We start from the raw sequence: 24,225 nt of genomic DNA on the forward strand, positions 1-24,225 counted from the left end.
GAACCAGGGAATGCACGCATCTCACAATCCTAGGAGTCAGCATCCCTTACATACCAATGAAATGGCAAATATATAAGTAACCAATATCTTAAATGTAATACATGTTACCAGAATTGAAATCACACATAATCGTTACTGAAATACTGATATCAGAGAGAGAGAGAGAGAGAGAGAGAGAGAGAGAGAGAGAGAGAGAGAGAGAGAGAGAGAGAGAGAGGGAGGGAGGGAGAGAGAGAGAGAGAAACAACTAGTTCCCCCATACAGTAAATAATAATAATATCTGGTTTTAAAGAGCCAGGTTCACTTTATGCATTATATGACCCGTCTATATATCATTTGATTATCACCATCTTTCACATTTCATACGTCAACATAAAGTAGATACTTAGCGCTTTCATTTCCTATAACAAAATTTCTTTTCCAAAAACCAGGTATTGGAAAAAAGGCTTTGAGAAAACGCAATGTTCTTGAATTTTGCAGAAAACATGTGTATTTTACTACCTTCACCATACAATTGCAAATGAGCACAGCCCACGATCCACAAATTAAAGCATGTTTTTTATTCTGCAGAAAAAGATCTTTCATAATGTAATTGTATATTTTAGATAAGAGGTTGAGCCCTAAATGAAATATAATAATGATTGAAATATACTTCAATTTTATGCCAATTTTAAAGGAATTTACAGAATATTGGGAAAATGAAGTTATCTTATAATGTTATAATGCAATGCATTATCGAAAGGGAAGATAACGCAATGTTCAATAGATACAAAGTCACCAAGAGTCCAAGTGATAAATACTGCATTTTTTTTTAGATTGAACTGAGCAGTTTTGAATTTTTAGAAATTCTTAGGGCCAAAAATGCCTTTAGTGGCTCTTTCTTTTTCTTAGATTCTTTGTGTCATATCAAGAAAATTTTATATATTTCTATATTTGGCATATTACATATGTACAGAAATTAGCATTCAGCTATTCATAATTTAACATTTTCTTCATATGTAAAAGTATATGCATTATTGAGTAAAGAGCTTAATTATTTAATGATTGATAATTAAAAAATGATTCAATAACCTGCATACGTTAGATTTGCATTTACGACTTTTTAATGATTCATTGAATCATTCAAAATAATTAGTTACTTTCCTTTAGTTCTTTTTAAAACTTGTTAAGGATGTTTCAGATTTTTTCTTCATCGATCACATTTTTAGACTTCATGTCAGTGTAACATCACCTATATTTTATATACGACCCCCCAAAAAATAATAACAGAAAAAAAAAACAAAAAACAAAACAAAACAAAAAAAACAACAAAGAAGAACGAATGTTTTATCACACGGAAAATAGTATAAATAATCAGGGCTTTAAAGGTTCATATCTAAAAGGTAAATGAATGTCGGAGATTTTGCCTTTGTCTCTTTTCCTCCAGTTCCAAAAGCTTATCCAGACTGATTCTAAAACACAAAATTAGAATAATATAAAAAAGAAATGTTATATCTGGGTATTTAATTGTTAAGCCTACCTCTTGATTTAGAAAAGAAAAAACACCCTAAATCAACTTACTGTATTTTAGACAAGGTCGCTTCTTGTCTTGCCACTCTTTTTTTAATTGTCAAAAGGTTTATTTTGTGAGAACCAAGATCTTCGAATATATTTTGAATACCCTTGTTGATTTCGTTCAGTGGAGGACATTCCCATTTTTCTAGCACATCTCTTATATCATGTATGTTTTCACTTTCTTTGTAATGTGTTATTCTATGTCCCTAAAACATATATATTTTTAAATACTGAGTAAGTGGATAGGTATTGAAAATTGCGATTTCCTTAACTACAATATGGTTTTACTCTTTAAGTACTCATGCATTTAAATAAATCTAAATTCGTCAGCATTTTTGAATACATGTAGAAATGTCAAGCTATATTTCCAAAAGTCTAAATTTGATTTTCTAAAATCTAATAATCAGTTCAGAATCTATAAAATGATAAAGCAGCGTTCATACCTTCCCAAAAAGAAGACTATTTAGTTCGACCCTAGCAACAATCCAGGCCCTGTCGACCTCTACCCCCCTCTGAGCATCTTGTTGGACATTTTGGTAAGTGTCACTGAGTTGAGCTATCAGAATGTTTAGAAGAAGGACGCAGATTGTAAACAAAAATACCGCCATGATGATAAGACTCATAGTCCTACAGTGGAATAAAATGTAAAATATTAAGGGGGTAGGTTCCTTTTATCAAATTATTGAGCATTTCTGTCTAGTATTTCTTAAGAATCTACATCTAGCTTAATAAAAAATCAAGACAAAAATGGGTTTCAGTCAGCTTTTTTAGCACTATGGAGCAAAATCAATTTTTCAAAGTTTTTCCTTTAAGTTATTTTATCCAAATGAATAATTGGATCAAATGCATTCTTTTTTCATCAGAAATATTCACATTTAAAATTGTGATAAAAATAGTTTAAAATTACTTCATATAATCAAATATTTGACTTTTTGCATTCAAATTTTTTTTTTGTGTGTTAAAAATTTGAAAAGCAATTAAATCATTTGAAAGTTTTGTCAATTTTCTGAATTTAAGCAGAATGGTTAAAATTATCTTATATCGTATATTCAGAAAATGGAATAAAATGAGGGGGTATGTGATGTTAATTTTCAGAAATGACTAATAAATAAATACAATAACTGCTATTTTTAATCCTAAATTGACCTATTTTTCAAACACTTTCATGATATTTCTATATAATATATTTATTTAGGATCAGAATACAATATTTTACAGCACAAAATTACTCTTTGTGCATGATACATGTAAAAAAAAAAACCAAAAGGTCCAGGGGCCACATCGCTCACCTGAGCACATCGGCTAGGAAAAAGCACCAACCAGATCAGAATTGAAAAGTTTACTGGGTGTGGGGAAGGGGGCTTGAATTGTAATACTACTTGAGAATGCCTACATATCAATAGAACATATAACTTTGCTTTTCTTGAGCAAAAGATTTTTATAGATTTTTTTAAAAATATTTTGTTTGTATATATTACTTTGTAATAATTTGAATTTGACTCCCCATTATTTCCCTCCTTATCTCAAAGGGTACTCATGATTTGAACAAATTTAAATATATCAGGAATATAACTAAACATAGCTTTTGTTATTGGGATTTTTCCCTTTATTTTCCAATGTAAAATTTTGATCTATCATTCTACCCTTGGAGATTATGATTTGAACAAATTTTAATTAATTATACACTATCTGAGGATGCTTTCATTTACATATCACTAATCATGGCTTTGCTATTCTTTAGAAGAAGATTATTTAAATATATTTTAATAACTTTGATTCCCCATTGTGGCCCCGACCTATCCCTCAGGGTTATGATTTGAACAAACTAGAATCTACACTACCTGAGGATAATTCCATATAAATATCACTAATCGTGGCTTTGCAGTACTTGAGAAGAACATTCTTAAAGATTTCCCGATATATTCCTATGTAAAACATTGATTGGTCCTTGTGGCTCCACCCTACCCCTGGGGTGAAGATTTGAACAAACTTGAATGTACACTACCTGAGGATGATTAAACATGAGTTTCATCTTTCCTGCCCCAATGGTTCTTCAGAAAAAGATTTTTTCTATATGTTCCTATGTAAAACTTTGATCGTCCATTGTGACGCCACCCTTGCCCCGGGGGGTGAAGATTTGAACAAAATTGAATGTACATTACCTGAGGATGATAAAATATGAGTTTCATTTTTCCTGATCCAGTGGTTTTTTTAAAAAATGAGGTCAAGATAACAAGAGGCCCAGGGGCCACATCGCTCACCTGAGCAAATCAGCTAGGATGAAGCACAAATCAGATCATAACTGAAATGTTTACTGAAGGGGGGGGGGGGGGGCTGAATTTATTACTACTTAAGAATGCCTTCATATTGATACAGCATATGATTTTGCTGTTCCTGATAAAAAGAATTTTTAAAAACATTTTTTCCCATATTATCACTAATCATTGCTTTGAAGTACTTGAAAAGACGATTTTAATAAAGATTTTCCGTATATATTCCTATGTAAAACTTTGATCAGCCATTGTGACCCCTCCCTACCCCCCGGGGTCATGATTTGAACAAACTTGAATCTACACTACCTGAGGATGCTTCCACATGAGTTTCATCTTTCCTGGCCAAGTGGTTCTTGAGAAGAAGATTTTTAAAGGTTTTCCCTATATACTCCTATGTAAAACTTTGATCGGCCATTGTGGTCCCACCCTACCCCCGGAGGTCATGATTTGAATAAACTTGAATCTAAAATACCTGAGGATGCTTCCACATGAGTTTTATCTTTCTTGGCCCAGTGGTTCTTGAGAAGATTTTTTAAAAATGCCATTAATTTTTCACTAATTCATAATTATCTCCCCTTGAAGAGGGCGTGGCCCTTCATTTGAACAAACTTGAATCCCCTTAACCTAAGAATACTTTGTGCAAAGTTTGGTTGAAATTGGCCCAGTGGTTCTTGAGAAGAAGTCGAAAATGTGAAAAGTTAACGACGACGACGACAACGCCGACGACAACGACGACGACAGACAACGGACAGATTTTGATCAGAAAAGCTCCCTTGAGCCTTCGTCCTATGTGAGCTATAAACCTGAAAAGCTGAGGAGCGAACCTCGTTAAGTGGTAAATCACAAACCCGCATATATACAAGGGCTGTCCGTAAAGTTCGTGGACAAGCTAAGAATTAAAAAAAAGTTGCGTCATTGATATTTATGTTCCCCAAACGAAGTTGGGGAACATATTGTTTTTACTCTGTTTCTTATTATTATTATTTTTCTTCTTCTTCTTCTTCTTCTTCTTCCTGGGTACTTTTTTGTCCGGGAATGATCTCGTAAACTATACATCCGACTAAGGTGAAATGTTTTTAGGGTCAGTAGACATGTTATGTAGATTTGCGGAACGAAGGTCATTTTGCGTGCACGTGCTTGCAAGAGCGTGCACGTGCAACATGTGAAATGACCGATTTAATTGATATAGGCGTAACTTTTTAAATTTTTGATGAAATGCTTTGAAACTTATAATATAAGGACATATTAGAAGCATAGACAATATGACATGGTCAAAATAGCAAGATCTCACGCGCATGCACGTGCGCTTTGCTCTGATTGGCTGAAACTAAAGTCTCAATATCTTTCTTATTTTTTGACGAAATCCTTTGAAATTTTGAAAATAGCCATACATTAGGATATCCTACAACAAAATATATAGCAATTATCATGAAAACACGTGCATGCACGTGCGCTGCAATCTGATTGGCTTAAACTTTAAATAGCTATAACTCCCTTTATTTTCAACCAAACAGGATGGGATTTGGAACATAGATAGATATACTGGATTACTACAAGAAAATATGGTCACCATGCACATGCATACACGTGCATGTAAGTGCGCTGCAATCTGATTGGCTAAAACTTTAAACAGCTATAACTCCCTTGGTTTTCAACCAAACGGGGTGGGATTTAAAACAAAGATAGATGTAACGGACATCTACAAGAAGATATGGTCACCATGCTCATGTATGCACGTGCGTGCACGTGAAATGAGCAAAATTAAAAAAAAACACTTGAATGAGCGTATCCTTTTAATACTTTTGGATTAAATGCTTTAATATTTAGTATATAAAAATATATAGATTGTGTAGACAAGATGATATGGTCATTACGCACATGCATTCACATGCGCACGCAAAATTTGAATGAACTTTGTACACTTCTGGGCAAACGTTATTAAAGTCTCAAATGCATCGAGTTTGTCTTATTTAATGAAGCTTACAGGGAATATGGCACCAAAAGGGGAGTTTGGGAGCGTTTGGGGAACATCTGTAACGGTCCCCGTTACAATTAGCACTAGTTATTATTATTTTTTTTCTTATTTGTTCTCCGGTACTTTTTTGTCCGCGAGTGTTCTCAGAAACTGTTCACCCAACTGAGCTAAAACCTTTTTAGGGTTAATAGGTGTGTAGTGTAGGTGTGCGGAACGAAGGTCATTTTGCGCGCATACGCATGCACGTGCGTGCGCGTGATATGAGTGAAATGACCGATATACTTGATATAGCTATAAATTTTACAGTTTTTGATGAAATGCTTTGAAACTCATTATATAAGGATATATTAATAGTGTAGATAATATGACACTGTCAAATTAGCACGAACTCACGCGCATACACGTGCGCTTCGCTCTGATTGGCTGAAACAAAAATCTCAATATCTTTTTTGTTTTTTGACGAAATGATATCAAATTTGAAATATAAGCATACTTTAGGATGTTCTACAATATGATTTATAACAATAGTCTTGAAAACACGCGCATGCACGTGCGCTGCAATCTGATTGGCTTAAACTTTAAATGGCTATTACTCCCTTGTTTTTCAACCAAACAGGAAGGGATTTAGAATATAGACAGATTTAATGAACTCCTACAAGAAGGTATGGTCATCATGCACATACATGCACGTACGTGCACCTGCGCTTCGTTCCGATTGGCTGAAACAAAAATCTCAATATCTTTTCTGTTTTTTGACGAAATGCTATGTAATCTAAGATATATACATACTTTAGGATGTACTACAAAATGATATATAACAATTTTCGTGAAAACTACGCGCATGCACGTGCGCTGCAATCTTATTGGCTTAAACTGTAAATGGCTATAACTCCCTTGTTTTTCAACCAAACAGGATGGGATTTAGAATAAAGACAGACATAATAGACTCCTACAAGACGGTATAGTCCTCATGCACGTGCGTGCACGTGAAATGAGGAATATTAAAAATACGCTTAAATGAGTGTATTTTTTAATACTTCTGGATTATTTGATTTAATATGAAGTATATTAAAATATATAAATAGTGTAGACAAGATGCTATGGACATCACGCACATGCATTCAGATGAGCACGCGTGCAATGCTAAAATTTAAATATATTTTGTATTCTTCTGGGAAAACGTTGTTTTGCATAAAGTGTGTCTTATTTAGTAGCGCTTACAGGGAATATGGCACCAAAAGGGAGTTGGGGAGCGTTTGGGGAACATCTGTAACGGTCCCCGTTACAATTAGCCCTAGTTAATATTAGCATATTTCTAATCCTTGACTAAATGTGAATTGAAAAATGTAAAATCTTATTCAATTTCAAATGCTTATTTTCAATTATGGCTTCATAATTAGACTTGGAATGGAGACCCGGATCACCGCAAAATTTTAAATAAAATATTATGTATAAATTTCTTTTGTATTTTATAAAATTCTGCGGAAATCTGGATGACTTTTACATTATTAGGTTGACAGACGCTATCATGTCAAACGTGCAAAATTTGAACGTTCAAGGTTGTAAAATGGCTGAGCAATCAAAGTTAGAACTTAGTAAGACAGATCGGATTTGTTCCAAAAAAGGGACGTTTTCGGAATAGGTGGAGCATTGAGCAGTGATAAAATTCTGCGTAGACATCGGATAAACACCTATAGAGACCAATACATTTTGTAAACAATCGGGAAACTATAGTAAAAAAGCCGTACATTAGTATTGAAGTGGCATATAATATTTTCGGACGGAAGGAACAGTTTATAGGATTACATGCGTGAAGGAAAACCTTCATTCCAAGACTGCAGTGCTGTAAAAATGACTTTCATAGCGTGACTTTACCGTATTTCCGCAAATAAAATCGTTTATACGTGGACAGACGTTGGATGATTACAGGATATGCATTGTTAAATATTATATTACGTGTGAAACCTGAACATTTTGTGCACATATTTATGAGTGGTCAAAGCGATATAAGAAATGTATTGAGTTAAACGGTGACTATGTTGAGAAAAGTTACATGTACTCGTTATGTATTCGTTATTTTTTTGACGTCGGGTAACGTCAGGAATTTTCATTTTAGTGCTCCGGATATGAGTGTATGTCTTTTTTTAATCTAATAAAAATATAACTATTTGTGCTTTGTTTCCGTTGAAAACTTGCATGTTAATAATATGAAACATGAATTTAATGAAATAATAGTGTTATATATTTTATCAATGTTTGTCAGTAATTATCAATGTTGACCACGAATTTTACGGACAACCCTCGTATATTGGTATTTTCTATAGAAATACTGAAGAATTCCAGCAGACATTTTTTTATCAAACCCTTACTGAAGTTCAGTATAATCTATAATTCTCTCAGCCTCTATAAGAATCCTTACACCAAGAAATAGGATTGACCAAAAGGAACTACAAAACATATAATAACAATATTACATTTACAAAGCTGAATAATTCCAAGACAAGATGGCAATGAACAGAAAATAAGAAACTATAATAAATACTTTGCCTACCCGACACTGTTTTTTAATACAATGGGGTTTTTTTGAATCAAGCTCGCAGCGTCCATAATGTTCCTTTTTTTCGAGAGAAAGGCGGACATTTCTTGTCGGCGGACATAATATTACGATTTTATTTTTTGGAAAAAAGGCTGACATTTTGTGGTGGTGAACGTATTGTGATGATTTCTCCGAAAACGAGGTGGACATTTCGTGACGGCGGACATAGTGTGACGATTTTTTGGGGAGAAAGGCGGACATTTTGTGACGGCGGACATGCATGATGTGACGATTTTTCCGAAAAAGAGGCGGACATTTCGTGACGGTGGACATAATGTGACGGCGGACAAAACGTCTCAAAATTATCTTATAATGTACGATGTCCTTTACATTAAGTATTTCTTTTAGAAGAAATCTCATATTTGACGATTCTGTTTTAGGTTTTATATGTTACCTGCTTTCACGAAATTGTTTTAATGAGCCTTCTCCACGAAGTGACAACAGAAGACAACCACTGAAGGCCAAGAGAATGAATAGAAAGAATGTGGTAAACTGGAAAATGTCGTTCCTAAGAATCCTCCATAATATCTGGGCATAGGCTCCCGTTTGTCTGAAGAAGAAACATTTAGGATATTATATATCGTGTCCTTGGTCATTTTTAATATGATGTTATGTAAAGGTAAGGAACTAAAAATACAAATCACACGTGTCTTCCACGTTTCAAGACTCAATCCATAATAAAAACTTAATCTATTCCTTCTATACATTCATAACATTTTGACCTTAGAAAAGAAGTTCAATTTGCAGCTTGTATATTATTCTCACCTAAAAACAGCAGCATATTTGAAAATTCTCATCGTCCACAAGAGATATGCAACTGAGAAAACAAACCATTGCTCGGACGTTTGGGTAAATCGTAGTGGCAGTATCAGAATTATCAAAATGGACGATGAAAGATCAACATAGTTAAAAGCATCCTGCCAATATTCCAATCGGTGTCTAAATATGGAAATTATGCTCCTGAATGTTGCAAAGGATCAGTTTTTTGTTGGATATTTATTGTTAAAAATATCTTATCACCAGGAATATATGTAATTAGAATTAATGATAGTATATGGATAATTATTTCTTTAAAACATTTATGCATACGGAAATTTAATTAAAATACACATTTTCTTTGGAAGTAATGTAATAAAAATGAACTGTAACATACTTACTTACGCAGTTGATTTAATTCTGAAAAAAGGACAAGGATGGCCATTCCAAGCGACCAAACTTCGCATAATGCGCGCGCAATTTGCAAAAAGGAGTTATCGTAAACTGATGGATCAGATGTAGAACTGGCAACAATGGCGGAAAATGTAAGGGTTATTAGGGAAAACAGATAGAACATCGAGTTAATTCTGCAAATGAAATAAAAAAAAGAATGTTTAGCTATACCTTAAGTTAAGTGTACAACTCGCATGCCTATCAAATTTTTTACAAAGGATTATTCATATCGAAAAAAAGCTTACAGAAAACGGAGTCTAGCATATTCTTTCCACTTCCTGCGTATGAGTAAACGAACAACATCATGGTAGACTAAAGTCTTAAAAAATCAAAGAGTTTTGTTTGAAAAGAAAAGCATGGTATACTTACAGCATATGTGTTAGACATTCTAAAGTAGTGATGGCTAACAAATGTTGCAAGAAAGGAGGAAAAATGAAAGAACTAATGGTATTTATCAATTTGGTAATCTATGTTAATATTACATTAAATTTGGTAATTGGACACACTTGCTTTATTCCCACTCTTTGCTATTTTTTGAAGACCAGACTTTGATCGTGGATTGAAATTTGAATCCTTCGGAACTCGTCCACTTTCATCTGCTTCTAGAACATTATAATAAACACAAACATCACCGCTGGGGCTGACTGGGTCTATCATGCAATCCAAAATGGCCATGACTGTGTTCTTAAATGACGTAAACAATTGTTACTGTATCTTAGTAGTGATTCCACAGTATGATTTTATAATAAATGACCAACTTTTCGTTTTGTTTATTTTTCTAATAGTAGTATGATTGTTTTCTTAGATTTGAGAGTAATCAATGTCCGATTGTATTCTGTCAGTATATACATTTAAGAGTCAGTCCGCGAGAAAACCATGCAGAACTGTCCAAATCGAAGGTTGTCATATCTTAATGAAATTTGATGGGTAGTTTGACTTTATAATATGTTATTCAAAAATGGCCAAAAAAATTCCCATCATTCAACATGGCAGCCGTAGGCAGCGCCAACTCCTTTTTGCACATTTAAGTACAAATGCACTTAAAAAATTCAAGAAAAATGGTAAAATTCACATTTGATTTATTTTACTCAAAATTAAACTTGCATTTCCTTTAAGGTATTTTTAAGTAACATAAGACTATGTTCTTTCAAAATTGACATTTATCATAATCAAATATGCAATATATCAAAGGGCAGACAACTCTTGAAAATTGACATGATGCCAATTTTCAAGAATTGCCAAAAGCATTACAAATTTAATGCCACAAATCTTCCAAGACCAATCTTTGAAGTAATTTTTTTTGATTTTATTGTACAAATATAACTCTAAACATTATGTTTGCAAAATATTGAGCTTGGGATATAATAAATAATTGAGATATGGGGATTTACAAATTGCCAATTTTTGAAAAAAACTGCTCAAACTCAAATGGGTTACAAAGTCAAATATAGTACTTTAAATTATAAACAATATATGTTAGATATTGAAACATGTAACAATTTTCTTTGAAATAAAAATTAAGATTGAAAAATATTAAAATTAAAAATTAAATTAAACTAAATTGTCAGAAATTACCCCTAATATGAGGATTAGCATCTTGCCAATTGTTTAGAAATGAAAAAAACTTACTTGCAATATTTAAACAATCATATGAATATTCATGTTCCTTACATTTTGTATTCAGTAAGTTAGTATCTTTTTAATTAATAAAAAGGAAATTACAGGTATTTAAATTCAAACGGACTCTCAGTATCATTCATATAAATTTTGAGACTTGAACATATAAAATTTGAGCCTTCACTAATTTGTTTGCTTTCTGTCAATTTTAAATTGGTACAATCTTTTAAAAATACTAACAGGAGATGTTATACAAAATACTCTTTAAAGGAGTTTAAGAAATGAAAGATGCTGGAGTTTACTCTTATCCCACTTCCCGAATCAAACAATTGTCTTCTTTTTTCGCTTGGCAAATATTCTTTTCAGGTAAGTTTAATTTTACCCCCCCCCCCCCCCCTTCAAAATCGTTTCTACGTCACTGCTATGACTGCGATTTTCGTGAATAAGAGATTTTATGAACACGAATAAATCAACTTGAATTAAATAATGGGGGATTGAATTTATAAAATATATATTGTTTATAAATTTGTGTATTTGAAGTGATTTAATCTAAAATAAAAAATATAATACGTTTTCCGTTCCGTTTTCCGTTCCTCGTTTTAGCAACACCCCTCCAGAACCCTTATAATTTTTCATTATTTTATCCATTTCAATATTAGTATGTAAATTGTAGGGAGGTGGATAGGGTGAAACGATTGGGTACTAGATACACTCGTATATTTAATATCCTGACCTTGATCGACTGACACGCCCCCTCCCCCAACTGTTTTCAGTGGATACATATAAGTGATATAACATTTAAAAAAAAAACGAATTTATCTCTTTCTGCAATGGTATTAATAATACCTTTATGGTTATTCAGAAAAAAGTATCAAATATTAATTCACAAAGCCTTATACAATTTTGTTAATAATGTTTTGAAAATAATTTCGACAAAATTTGATAAGCCCCACCCCCCCTCCCAATTTGAATGAATATGAATCCAGTCTTTTATCATGTTTATCTTGTTTATAGCCGGTTTTAAATTTTTAATTTTACCACTTTGTACTGCAAACTGGCAAAGTTTTGGCTGCAGTAACGACTCATATTTTCTTCGGGGGGGGGGGGGGGGGGGGGGGGTAGTGCCCTCCCCCGAATAATTTTGCCAATATTTAACGTGGAGGGTCCTATATCGGTGGGGTACCTAAACTGGTGGCATCTCCTTTTGAGCTGATGATTTTTAATATGAGATCAGTGGCGTATATTCCTTTCTGCTAATATGTAGGCTTGTGTGAAGCCACATATTGAACCTGAGCTGCAAAGCTTTGGTAGACAAGGGGCTTCCTCTCGATAGGTATTGGGGGGGGGAGGGGTCAGAGGGACCACTTTTGCAAACTCAGACATCTGCAATTTTAATTTGACCAGTGAAAATAATATTGTACATATATTACAGTTTATATCGTGATGTGAAGACCACTTAACAAAATTGAGAACTTATCCTTTTATTTGATATCCGCTTAGAAAGTATGGAAACTTCCTTACTAAATAATCAACAATTTATACCGTGATGTGAAGACCACTTAACAAAACTGAGAAATTATCCTTTTACTTGATACCCGCTTAGAAAATATGGAAACTTCCTTACTAAATAATCAAAATTCGATCAAAATGTTGACTAACAAATATAATGCAAGTTATCAATTTCATTTCCTGCATATATTATGGGATCCTGTTGTTTTTGATTAAATTTTCTGATACAGACTTGATATTAATAACACTTGAACTTTGGCTTAAAAAATGTCAAGCTAAGGAATACTTTTGTCCTTAAATATAAAGCAAAACTGTAAACTTAATCGGTTAGGCATAAAAGTGCGGATTGCATATATATATATATTGCATTTATATTGAAAATATATGATTTTATTTAGTCAGTCCTCCATGATTTTTCCCCTCGCATATTTCATTATTAAATGTTTCATATGTGTTTTTCTTTTTTCGTTTCCTTTTCATATTCTAATTATGTATATCATATATTTGTACCTCTGACCTAAATTTATAATAAATATATGTTGTAAATATTCTTCATTGTCCTCATATACCTGAAATGGTAATGAGTGAATAAAATGATCTTGAACTTGAACGGGGGCCAGGTGCCTTAAACAAAATATCAAATGTATATTTTGATTAAAATATTCTGTTATTATTTGATTAAATTTCCTATTCAAATGTACTTGTTAGGAAAAATTTTGTAACTGTTAATTACCATGAAATACATCGAGGACAGAACCCTATAGAAAGCATTGCTACTACATGTATATGCCCCAAATAAAAAAAAACATCTGATGACCTTTCAATTTTTTTTACTTTCTATGGAATTCTTGGTAGTTGATAATGTAGCATTGTAGGTTGTCCCCCCTCCCCCACACTGAAATTGCTTCCTATGGGCCTTGTTTTGTTTATTCAAGCTAAGTTGTTTCTTTCTTACATTCAAATATCTTAAAATAAGTTTTCCCTCTTTCATAGTGCAATAATGCTCCACAAAAACTCCCTAGGTAAAGAAAAAATAATCATACATGACTTTCTTCTTTCCATATTGACATACCTGTCACTTTTTACCCAGTAATACTAAAGAGTTCCAGCAAGGGGAGATAACAATTTAACTTCAGCAAATTGGTAACAAGGGGCTAAAATAAGCAAAAGAAAGTTATATTAAGTATCCAAATCAGTTATTCCTCTCTTAAAAAATATATTAGATTAAGAATCTTCTATTTTTCATTTCAATATCATTGAAATAATCCAAAAATATGGTAAAAGACTGTTATTTAAAATATGTGAAATTGTAGCAAAATATGGTATTTCAAAGTTAATTTACAACATGTAAATATTATTTCCCAAGCTCAGTATTTTAAAACAAAGTAGACCTTAGATCATTCTTAAAGTAAGAATTAATTTAATTTAATTTCAACCTTGGTCTTGAGAGAAACGAGCATCTAAAAATGGCTAAAAAATCATACTCATTTATTTAGGATCTATAAATAGATGTGTAAAAAATAAAATATTCATTTGAATTCAGTTTTTCCTCATTAATTGTGTTAATTGGACCATGACTTTGAAAATAAAACAAAATTTGAAAATAAACTGATTATAAAAGGTAACTTTTTGACTTGATCAATTTGTATACATTTTCCATTGAATTTTGTGTGATTTTCGACAAATATGCAAATGAGCTGTTACTAAAAATAGGTGCAGGGTTCAACATTTTTTTGTGAATATTCTGACGTCTACCTTTATGTAGAAAATTTTAAGCCTCTAAAACATCCCAAGTTGCAACCTTCCATTTGGACGATTTTTTGAATTTTGCATGGTTTTCTCGCGGACTGGCTCTTAACAGCATAATAGCAAAATTTTCCAAAGTTCTTTTTTTTTTCTTGTTCAAAATGCTTTTCTTGATGTCAGTTTAAAATTGCAGATACCTCCATTTTTTTGTCCAGGAGAGTATGAAAACTAAATTCTGCTGACGCATTCCCATTACCGGTGTGTATCTTTCTGACACTGAAATGGATAAATACCAACATTGCCAAAATACATGTATCCTTATAATAGGTTAATAAAGAGCAGTCTAGCGAGAAAAAAAGAGGTAGAGCAACTTTGGGCCTTATTTGGCCCTAAGAATTTCTGAAAATTCAAAACTGCTCAGTTTAGGTTGCAAATGCAGTATTTAGCACTTGGACTGTTGTTGACCACGTATCTATTAATTGTGACGTAATTTCACATCTAGTCAATGCATTATGACGTCATAAAATGCGTCATTTTCCTCAAATCCTGTAAATTCCTTTGAAAATGACCCAAAGTTGAAGCATTTTTTCAATAGTACATATAGAGCACAACCTCTGATCCAAAATATGCCAATACATAATGAAAGGCCTCTTTCTGTAGATCAAAAAACAGGTTTAATTTTGCGGATCGTGGGCTGTGCTCATATTTTAATTCTTTGCTGAAGGCAGTCAAATTAGCATATTTTCTGCAAATTTTAAGAACATTGCAATTTCTCAAAGTCTGTTTTCAAATATTTAGATTCTCAAAACGAAATTTCATTATAGAACATGAAAGCACCAAGTGTCTACTTTATTTTGATATATGAAAATGGATAGAGGGTGATAGTTAATTAATTGATATAAGTACAGGGCCATTTTATGCATAAGATGGCTCTTGCTATTTTATTTAGAAAATAATTGTTACATACTAATCATTACTCATGTGTGTAATAAGCATCGCAGCAATGTCGTCATTTACATCCTCGAAGGCAATTGTATAAGGCATAACTCCTTTTTTGTCACGGGCATTTGGCCAGGCTTGGTGCTCCAATAGTTTAGAACAGACACCTTTATACTTTTTCTTGACGGCATAGTGTAATGGTGTCCACAAATCCTTGTTGCTAGCAGAGGAGTTAGCACCACGGTGAAGTAAGCTATTGATTAGCATTTGTACCTGAAGTAAAAGTCACTTTTTTGGAAGTATTCTCTAGGTGTGAAATAGAAAAAAAACATTCCTAGAATGAAGAAGATAACACTTTACTAAATTTTGAATTATTTTTAAAATACAACATGTACAGAAATTATTTACTTTGTTTTCTGGGTCTAATTTTGATACTATGTACAGCAATGCACGGTCAATACTGCCCTCCTTTTTAATAATTCTGTCAAGCGTGACTTCGATCTCTGCGTCTTGCTTTACGATAAAATACACTTGTGTTTTTTCAGCCACCTTCAACATAAAAATGCAATTTTTGTTCTCATACATGTGTACATATATATGCTGTGTTTTTTAAAATGAATTTTATTTCAGCAAATATCTGCCTTGAAACATTCATTAATATCATATCAATATTACTAACATTAAAGAAAAAAAAGAAAATACTATGATATTCTCTACAGTATATCTTTTTTTATTGCGAAATATTTGTTACACTAAACTCAAAATTACAATCGACAAATGTAATCTTTTCTAAAAAAAAATAATGACAATGTTATACATTGAGCTCTATCAGCTACAGAAATGACGTAAACAAATTCTAGATGAGGAGAAAGATCTTGAGCTAAAAATAATGGCATTTTTCATATTTGTATAACCTTAATTGGCTATGTCTAATGTATTTAAGGTAGTCCGATCCTCAGCTTTATAAACTTAGCAGCTGAATAATCAAAAATACTCATAAAAGCATCTCTGAATCCACAAAGTTATGTAAATTTATCCACAGTATTTCTTTAAAGTTAAAGATTAAATTTAATCATATTATATAAAGAAAATTGTCAAATCTCCAATATTTTTGCAGAAAAGGCGATTGGAATATCAGCAATGCATTTTCTAATTGTAAATTGATCAACAAATATATTTTAGGTAAAAAAACGATAGGCATTCAGACATTTAGAGAAATTGTCATGGTTTTTATACTTATTTAGTATTTTTATCTTCTATTTCCTTCATGTATTCTACAATACATAGTGTACAAGGCTTTTGCTATGATTGCAAGGCACCACAAATCATTTCTTATTTCATATCATGCTAATTAGCATTGGTATCTAAGGATGGATTAAAAAAAATCTTATTTCTCTAAAACTGTATTTTTTTCCTTTTATGTCAACTTTTATAAGACCTTTTCTAAGACTTACAAAAACCTTGAATCTTATAAAGATGAATGAAATGAAAATTGTTGCATGAAAAAAATATCATTTTAAAGCTTCATTTTGATGCATTTCAAATTAAATATTAAATATTAATTTTTGGATTTATCCTTCCTGGCCGAGGATCGGGTATCCTTAAATAAAAGGCATTTCTTACCTAATTTTAGAGATATCAGAATGTTAAATACCATGCTTGACAGTATTTGGATGGATTTTTTTTTATTCTTTTAATTTACGGACCCATCAATCTGTCTATAACGAGAATTTTTCAGCATAGATTAAAAATATTATAGTGGACATGTATCTCTTACAATATTTGAGAATATGAATAGGTTAAATTTCAAATAGGAGGCCTTCAATAGCACTGCATCTGGATAAGGTAAATTGCGTATTTTTTTCAGACAACTTCAACATAAAAAATTTTCATTTCCAAAGAAAAAAAGCAAACAAAATCTATAATTCAATATTTAAATATTTACATAAAACCGACATTCTTTATTTTGTTGATTGTAAAAATATTAAAAATCAAGCTTACCCCAATATCGTTTAAGACTTAAAAAAGATCTAAGCATGATAAAAACGTGTCATGTTTACATTTTTGAGTACGGGAGAAACGAACTTTGACGTCAATCATAAGGGAAATAAGAAAATTAAGATACACCTACAAAGGATTTCATGTCAAAAACCATGTAAATAATAATTTTTGTGTTTCCTAATTTTCAAAATACCCCACCATGTGCTGATTATGACTCCTTTTTGTGCAATAATTCATTTTTTTTTTCAATGAGGCTAGTCTGGCTTTACTATGAGATGTATGAGGTCAGCGACTTGTTGGATGCCTAGTGTAGGGAAAACAGGCGCCGGGATCATGAAACATCTTAACCTTAAGGTAGGATTCTTCTCTGGTTTCTGACTAGATGGAATATTCAAAGTACATTTGTTGATATGTTTTGTATATTTAGATGTAAGAGATTTAAAAGACCATATTTTTCTTTCCTCATCACAACTATACAAATTTAAATAGAAATGGTAAACTGCGTTTGAAAAATAGCAGGGACTTAATTTTTGGCGGAATGGTGGTGTATGAAAATATCTTCTTTTCTGGCTCTCAAAGTTATCATAGAGCATTGAATTTAGTTATGATTTTTACGCAATCAAAGACCAGACGAAATTTTCAAATGTAAGTTAAATTGATAGTAAGGAACTAAATTTTCAAAATATATCAAATAAATAAGGTTTTTCACACATACTAGAACTATAATGGCTTTTAAATGCTTCAAATATAAATACAGATTTGAGCAAAAAAATCCGTAAAAAGTGTTATTTCTCTCTTAGTAAAAGATCAAAGTTTTGTATCATTTTGTACCTTTATGTGACAACTTTACTATATGTGAAAATTGGAAAAAGGCAAATATAGGAAGCATATAAAAATAACTAATACATCCTAAAAAATTAAGAAAAGTAGAGGAAATTCGGATTAGCTTATATCTGTTTTATTTAAATTATCAATGTCAATTTGGTAATATAATCTTATAGGCCCTATATGGTAGTATCTTTCTATGAAAAAAGAAAAACATTCATCTTTTGAATAACAAGTATGGATGGCATGATTGGAAACAGTAATTTTTTATTCTTAATGTCCAGAAAAAGGTAATGACCTTGACCTGCCCTTGCCTCTTATATTAAACGGTCAAATTTAATCTCACTGATACCATCACTTAGTAATATTGTCCATTTGATTCTGTGAAAATTTCATTAATTCTTAAATACAAGAAATGTGAGAAGAATCCTACCTTTAATCGAAATATTCATGTTGTATTTGAATGTGTAGAATCAAACACTCCTAAATCAAAATATTTTTCCACAATATTTTCAAAAAGTATTGTTTTTGGAAAATTTAGAGATAAATAAAATAACAGATATAAAGATTTTTTAGGTAATTAACCATTTTACTTCCGTCTGGGGACAGAAAAGTTTATTCTGTAATTTGCTAATTATTAAAAAAAAAGTTTGTCTTTTTAACCATTTTTATCAGACGGTAGAGTTAAACAATTCAAAAAGTCATAGAAGTACTGATGGTTTATATAAGGTTTTGCACTTATATTATCATAACTATGATGTAGTTATCCTTAGTCATGTGACCATGTGTCTTTCATTTGTGGCCATGTCATTAGATCAATAAATGACTATCACCCTCCTTCCCACTTACTGTATGAAAATGAAGTAGCTACTCCATTTTCTGTAAAAAAAAATCTTTTTGAGAATTTGGGTACCGTGTAAATAGAAATTTTAGCGAGATGCAAATTTAGCGATTTGCTCTTAAAAACTGGTATTTTATTTTATTTCATTTATTTTTTTTTAAAGAGTTTATTTTTACTTTCACACAAACTACACAAATACAAAACAGACGTAAATTTAAATAAATATACAAGACAGTTTGAAATAAAGCAAAAACAAAAAGGATGTAATAAAAACTAGTGTGAAAGTTTATGTAGAGAGAGAGTGGGAGGGAAAGGGAGAGAGAGAAAGCAAGAGAGAGAGAGAGAGAGAGAGAGAGAGAAAGATGAGGGGCACACACTTTATAGAATACTCAGTAAGTAACGGTAAGAATTTTTTTTTAAGCTTTTCAACTATTTTCTGCCAGTGCCTTTCAAATTCATCATATTTACAATTTTTTAACAAAAGAACTTTTTCTACTCCAATTCTTTCAGTTATAACATTTTTCAAAGCCTCAGCGTTTAATTTTATAGTTTTGGCATACTAACTTGCAAAAATATATTGTTTTATAATTAGAATAAGTCGATTTTCTAACTTCTAGGAGTTTCTGTTTATAAATTTACCAAATAAAATTGATTGCCTATCAAAACAAAAAGACCTGTTAACTTTTTGAAGATCCATTCATCAATCACTAGCCAAACTTCTTTTACAACAGAAAATTTAACAAAAAGGTGATCAATGGTTTCAATATCTTTCTCAAAGAAGGAGCATAATGGTGAATCAATAAGTCTTAATTTGAAAAGATGGCAATTAGTAGGAATTATTCTATGTAAGATTTAGAATTGTAACTATTTAAGTTTTGTTTCTTGGGTTGTTTTGAAAGGTAGCTCAAAAAAGTTTTCGCAGTATTTTTCACAAAATTTTGCCCCATTTTCACCCCATTTTACAGCTGAAGTTATATTGCCCTTTTTATTCTTAATGAGAACATTATACATATCTTTACACCCTTTTTTTACTCTTTAAGAAAATTCCAAGGCTGGATGGAAACAGTGGTCTAGGAATTGGCTTTATTTTATAACTCTTAAAACAGGATAGTCTCTTTCTAATTGCTGTTTTTAGTCCTGCATCTTCAACATAGCATGTATTTACCTTCATGTTATTTTGGATGAAATCAAAACTGTGAAAATTTCCATTAAAATCTAAGAAATCATTGATAAAAACAAAGCCTGAATTAAAGTAATTTTTGATGAAAATTGACTGGCCACCAATGGTAACTTCTAGATTATAAAATATTTGTTCTTGGAGAGGACTTAAATCAGCTATAGCTTTAGCCTGATTTACTTTACACCAGCTGGAGAATACATCTTTCCAGAACTTATTTTTCATGGTACTACTCAGATTCTTAATCAAGACAATTCCAAACAGCCAAATATGACTTGTACTTATTCCCAATTCTGCTTCAAGTAATTTAACTCATTTTGCACTTGAACACATAATCCGCCTTATCCAACTAGATTTCAATGATGTAACAAAATTTTTATAATCTATCATTTTTGAGCCCCCAAATCTATGTTATTGAATCATTACATTTTTCTATACTTTATGATTTTTATTATTCCATAGGAAATTATACAAGTCTCTTTCCAAAGGATTTGGTAAAGTGAGGAGAAGATGAATTAGTTTAGGAATTAGAAATGTTTTGTTACAGTCAGGCTTCCAAGAGGAGCAAGTTTGCGAGCTTTCCATTGTGACATGTTTTTTTTTTTTTTTCTTCAATTTCTAATTTGTAATTTATGTCTACCGTCTCAAGTAAATCTATAGAAAACCTAACACCTCGTAAATCAAAGGATGTAGTACTGGAATCAAACTTCCATCTTGAGTGATGAAAAAAAAAATTGAGAATTTTTTACTTCCAATCCAGAATAGTTCAGTTTTAGAAAAAAATTATTTTTAGACCTGAGATTGATGCAAAATAATCTGACACTTTTGTAATTCCATCCAATGAGCTATGAGAGCCATCAGAAGTAACAGATGTATCATCTGCATATTGGGACAACTTGTATTCTTCACCATCAATATATCCTTATTTTTTCTAATCAAAATACCTAGAATCTCTGCACAAAGTATAAAAAGGTACGGTGAAATAGGATCACCTTGTCTTCAACCCCTTTCAGGGCAGAAATACTGAGACACAATCCCATTTTGAATAACACATGATTTTATATTAATATAGAAACATTTTATCCAATTTCTAATTAACTGACCAAAATTGAAGAAACAAAGTGTTTGATGTACGAAGTTCCATGAAATGGTATCAAACGCTGTTTCAAAGTAGAGAAACATTAAGAGACCAGGTATATTTCTCGACTCTGCTTGGTGCATAATATCATATATTAGTCTAATATTTTCATCAATAAATATATATTTAATAAATCCTGTTTAGTCTCCATGTATTAACTTATCTTAGAATTTTTTAATTCTTTCAGCAATGCACCCTGAAGCTAATTTATATACAACATTTACGATGCTAATAGGCCGTCAGTTTATTAAACATTGTTTTGGCTTACCAGTTTTCGGAATACATGTTATTACGCCTAATTTGTTTGGTTCGGAAAAAGTTTGTTTTAAGTATGAATCATTGATTGCTCTTGTGATAAATGCGCCAAAATCCATTCAAAAAAAAAATTAGAAATTCACAAGTGAATCTATCTGGAACTGGGCTTTTATCGTTTTTCATTTGTTTAAGAAGGTTTAGAACCTCTGATTTTGTTACAAGACCTTCTATACTTAGAGATTCTTCAAAAGACAGCTTTGTCATTCTTAAAGAAGTGCGTGTCTTGCAGAAAATAAAAAGAAAATAAAAATTATATTTCTTTTTTCTTAAAGTATAAAAACATCTAATCTTTTATTTTACTGATGGAGAAGGGAAATTGTCAATCTGCATTTACCATGACAAAAATTATGATAAGTAGTCCCAAAACAAGTACAATCGCAAATACAAACTAGAAAGTCTGCTATTGCAAGCAATAGCGTATGTCGCCCCGAACTGGACAAGACTTTCATTCTTTGTATCTCGAAAACAATACCCATTAGCTAAGCTTGGACAACCATCACTTCGTATCAGTCCTTTCAGTACTTTGATTTAAAAATCAAGTTAAAGAATTTTTACTTTCCCCTGGTTTCCATGGCAATAATAGATTATTTGAAAATTTAAAATGCGAATCGCACAACTACAGAGACTAATCACTAAAATAAAAAAAAAAGTTTCATTTTGTACGTTCTATCGTCGATACAATGACCTTGTCAGCAAATACAATTTATCATTGAGTCAAATGCTGACTGACGTTTTTCATACCAATTGTTAGTCCATTATTTATCCTGGTATACACTGATTTGACGACAGGTTTTTTTCGTTATTTCCTGATCATGACAAGGAGCACACGACTGGTGTGACCGGTCGGCAGGGGATTTTCACTCCTCCATGGCATTAGATCCCACCTCTGATGTTTCGGGGGTCCGTGTTTGCTCTGCTCTTATTTTGTATTGTTTTATGGACTTTGAGATTGAATACTAATCGTTATCTCCATATCCTTCTTCAAGGGACCAGAGAGAATACTCGCGGACAAAATTCGTCGCTTTTTGCAAGTTTCCATGGCAACGGTAGCCATTTTGAAACTGAATGACCACACAACACAACGACAACCAGTGATTGTCCTTTCAGGTAAGTTTCAGGAAGATTGTCCCAGCCATCTCCAAGAAACTGCCTGGACATCAAAAACATACGTACAATCGCAATATGTCGCAATACGTCGCCCCCGACTTCGTTCGGGGCGACATGAGTAAGTCTGTGTAACTAATATTTTCCCGGAAAGAACACAATGTGGTGGAAAAGTAGTCAAACTTAAAAATAAAACAGTAATTGTACTTGTGAATTGAAAATTTAAACAAAAATTACTTTTGCATGTTACACGGGACAGTGTTTATTTTAATATACGTGTATATGTTCGTCTATTTAATTCTTAGTAACAAGTGTGATCCTTTATAATGTCAAACCGACAGGGACCCAAATGTCTACCATTCTTCCTCGAAATGACAACCACTACATTTGATACTTCTCTCTCAACAAGTATCTTAAGCAGTCGACGTCCGGCCCGTATCCCCCATTGTCGCAATAGCCGTCAGGCACTCGTCCTTGGGCATCTTTGAATCTGTACACTAGGATGTTATTGTTGGCACCAGCATAGTCCGGATTGCGAAGAACATTTTTGTATACATTCCTAGCTTGTGCATTTGTGTGAATTTCGGCGATTAGTGAAGTAAAGGTGTTCCATCTTCTGTTACGCTATCACAGTTGCTTACATCAAATTCTTCCATTTTTTTTTTTATTTCATCTTTGTCCAACATGAGTACATGTGTATATCCTCAGCTCTTGGTGGTAGCACCTTGTCACGGTACATGCTTCAATTTGGGAAGACTAGCTTGTTTCTTTCCATCTTTGTTTTGATATTTTCGATATTTGTTGTTCATCTCCTGCAGTTTCTTTTTACTTTCAATTATTTGCAGAGGCGTCTGTAGAGTGATATATATAGAAGGGCATGTCGTTAGCAGTGTCAATTTCCTTCTTTTAACGAATAGCCTAGAGGATGAGTTCTTTATCGTTGTAGTTCTGTAATTTCCCTATTATTGTCCTTGGTTTAGGGTTGCCAGGGATTTCTGACCATTCCGGTGTATCCTAATAAAACCAACATCCAATTTCAAATGCTCCTTGTTCAACTCGCTAACTCTAGTGTTCAAATTTTCCTGGTCAGCTAAGTTATGTACGAGCATACTGTCCCTCATCGATCTCCCTCTGAGGTCCACTATTTCATTCTCTTGCTGACTGACCCTTCAATCTAAGTTAACGACGATTGACTTTAAAACTTAGACTTCTTTTCGCAAATAATTGTTTTCTAATTTCAGCGTCTCAATTTCTCCAACATTATCTTCATGTTGTTGGCCGATGTATTTGATACGATCGTCTAACCCATCCTCATTTCAAAGATCCCGATTCATATTATTTACTGATTGCTGTAAAACATTGATATTGTCCAGTTTACCGGTAATTGACAGCAAGCAATCATGAAT

General features: G+C 32.3%; 1 protein-coding gene across 1 annotated transcript in view; it reads right to left on the minus strand.

The window, feature by feature from the left end:
• Positions 1-1,310: 1,310 nt before the first annotated feature.
• The window catches only part of LOC134241264 (uncharacterized), a 31,802-nt gene continuing 8,887 nt past the window's right edge, over positions 1,311-24,225 (minus strand). Inside the window, exons 4-15 of the mRNA XM_062723323.1 lie at positions 15,827-15,967; positions 15,447-15,691; positions 14,677-14,755; positions 10,118-10,291; positions 9,853-9,926; positions 9,556-9,741; positions 9,164-9,337; positions 8,793-8,948; positions 8,172-8,249; positions 1,998-2,181; positions 1,561-1,760; positions 1,311-1,451 (exon numbers count right to left, since the gene is read on the minus strand). Of these exons, the coding sequence (XP_062579307.1) occupies positions 1,376-1,451; positions 1,561-1,760; positions 1,998-2,181; positions 8,172-8,249; positions 8,793-8,948; positions 9,164-9,337; positions 9,556-9,741; positions 9,853-9,926; positions 10,118-10,291; positions 14,677-14,755; positions 15,447-15,691; positions 15,827-15,967 (1,767 nt within the window). The 3' untranslated portion in view covers positions 1,311-1,375. The remainder of the gene's footprint in view (positions 1,452-1,560; positions 1,761-1,997; positions 2,182-8,171; positions 8,250-8,792; positions 8,949-9,163; positions 9,338-9,555; positions 9,742-9,852; positions 9,927-10,117; positions 10,292-14,676; positions 14,756-15,446; positions 15,692-15,826; positions 15,968-24,225) is intronic.

This window comes from Saccostrea cucullata, unplaced genomic scaffold (genome assembly GCF_032062105.1).
Source record: "Saccostrea cucullata isolate Sc308-1 unplaced genomic scaffold, CSIRO_AGI_Scuc_v1 ctg3045, whole genome shotgun sequence".
In the NCBI taxonomy this organism is placed as follows: Eukaryota; Metazoa; Mollusca; class Bivalvia; order Ostreida; family Ostreidae; genus Saccostrea; species Saccostrea cuccullata.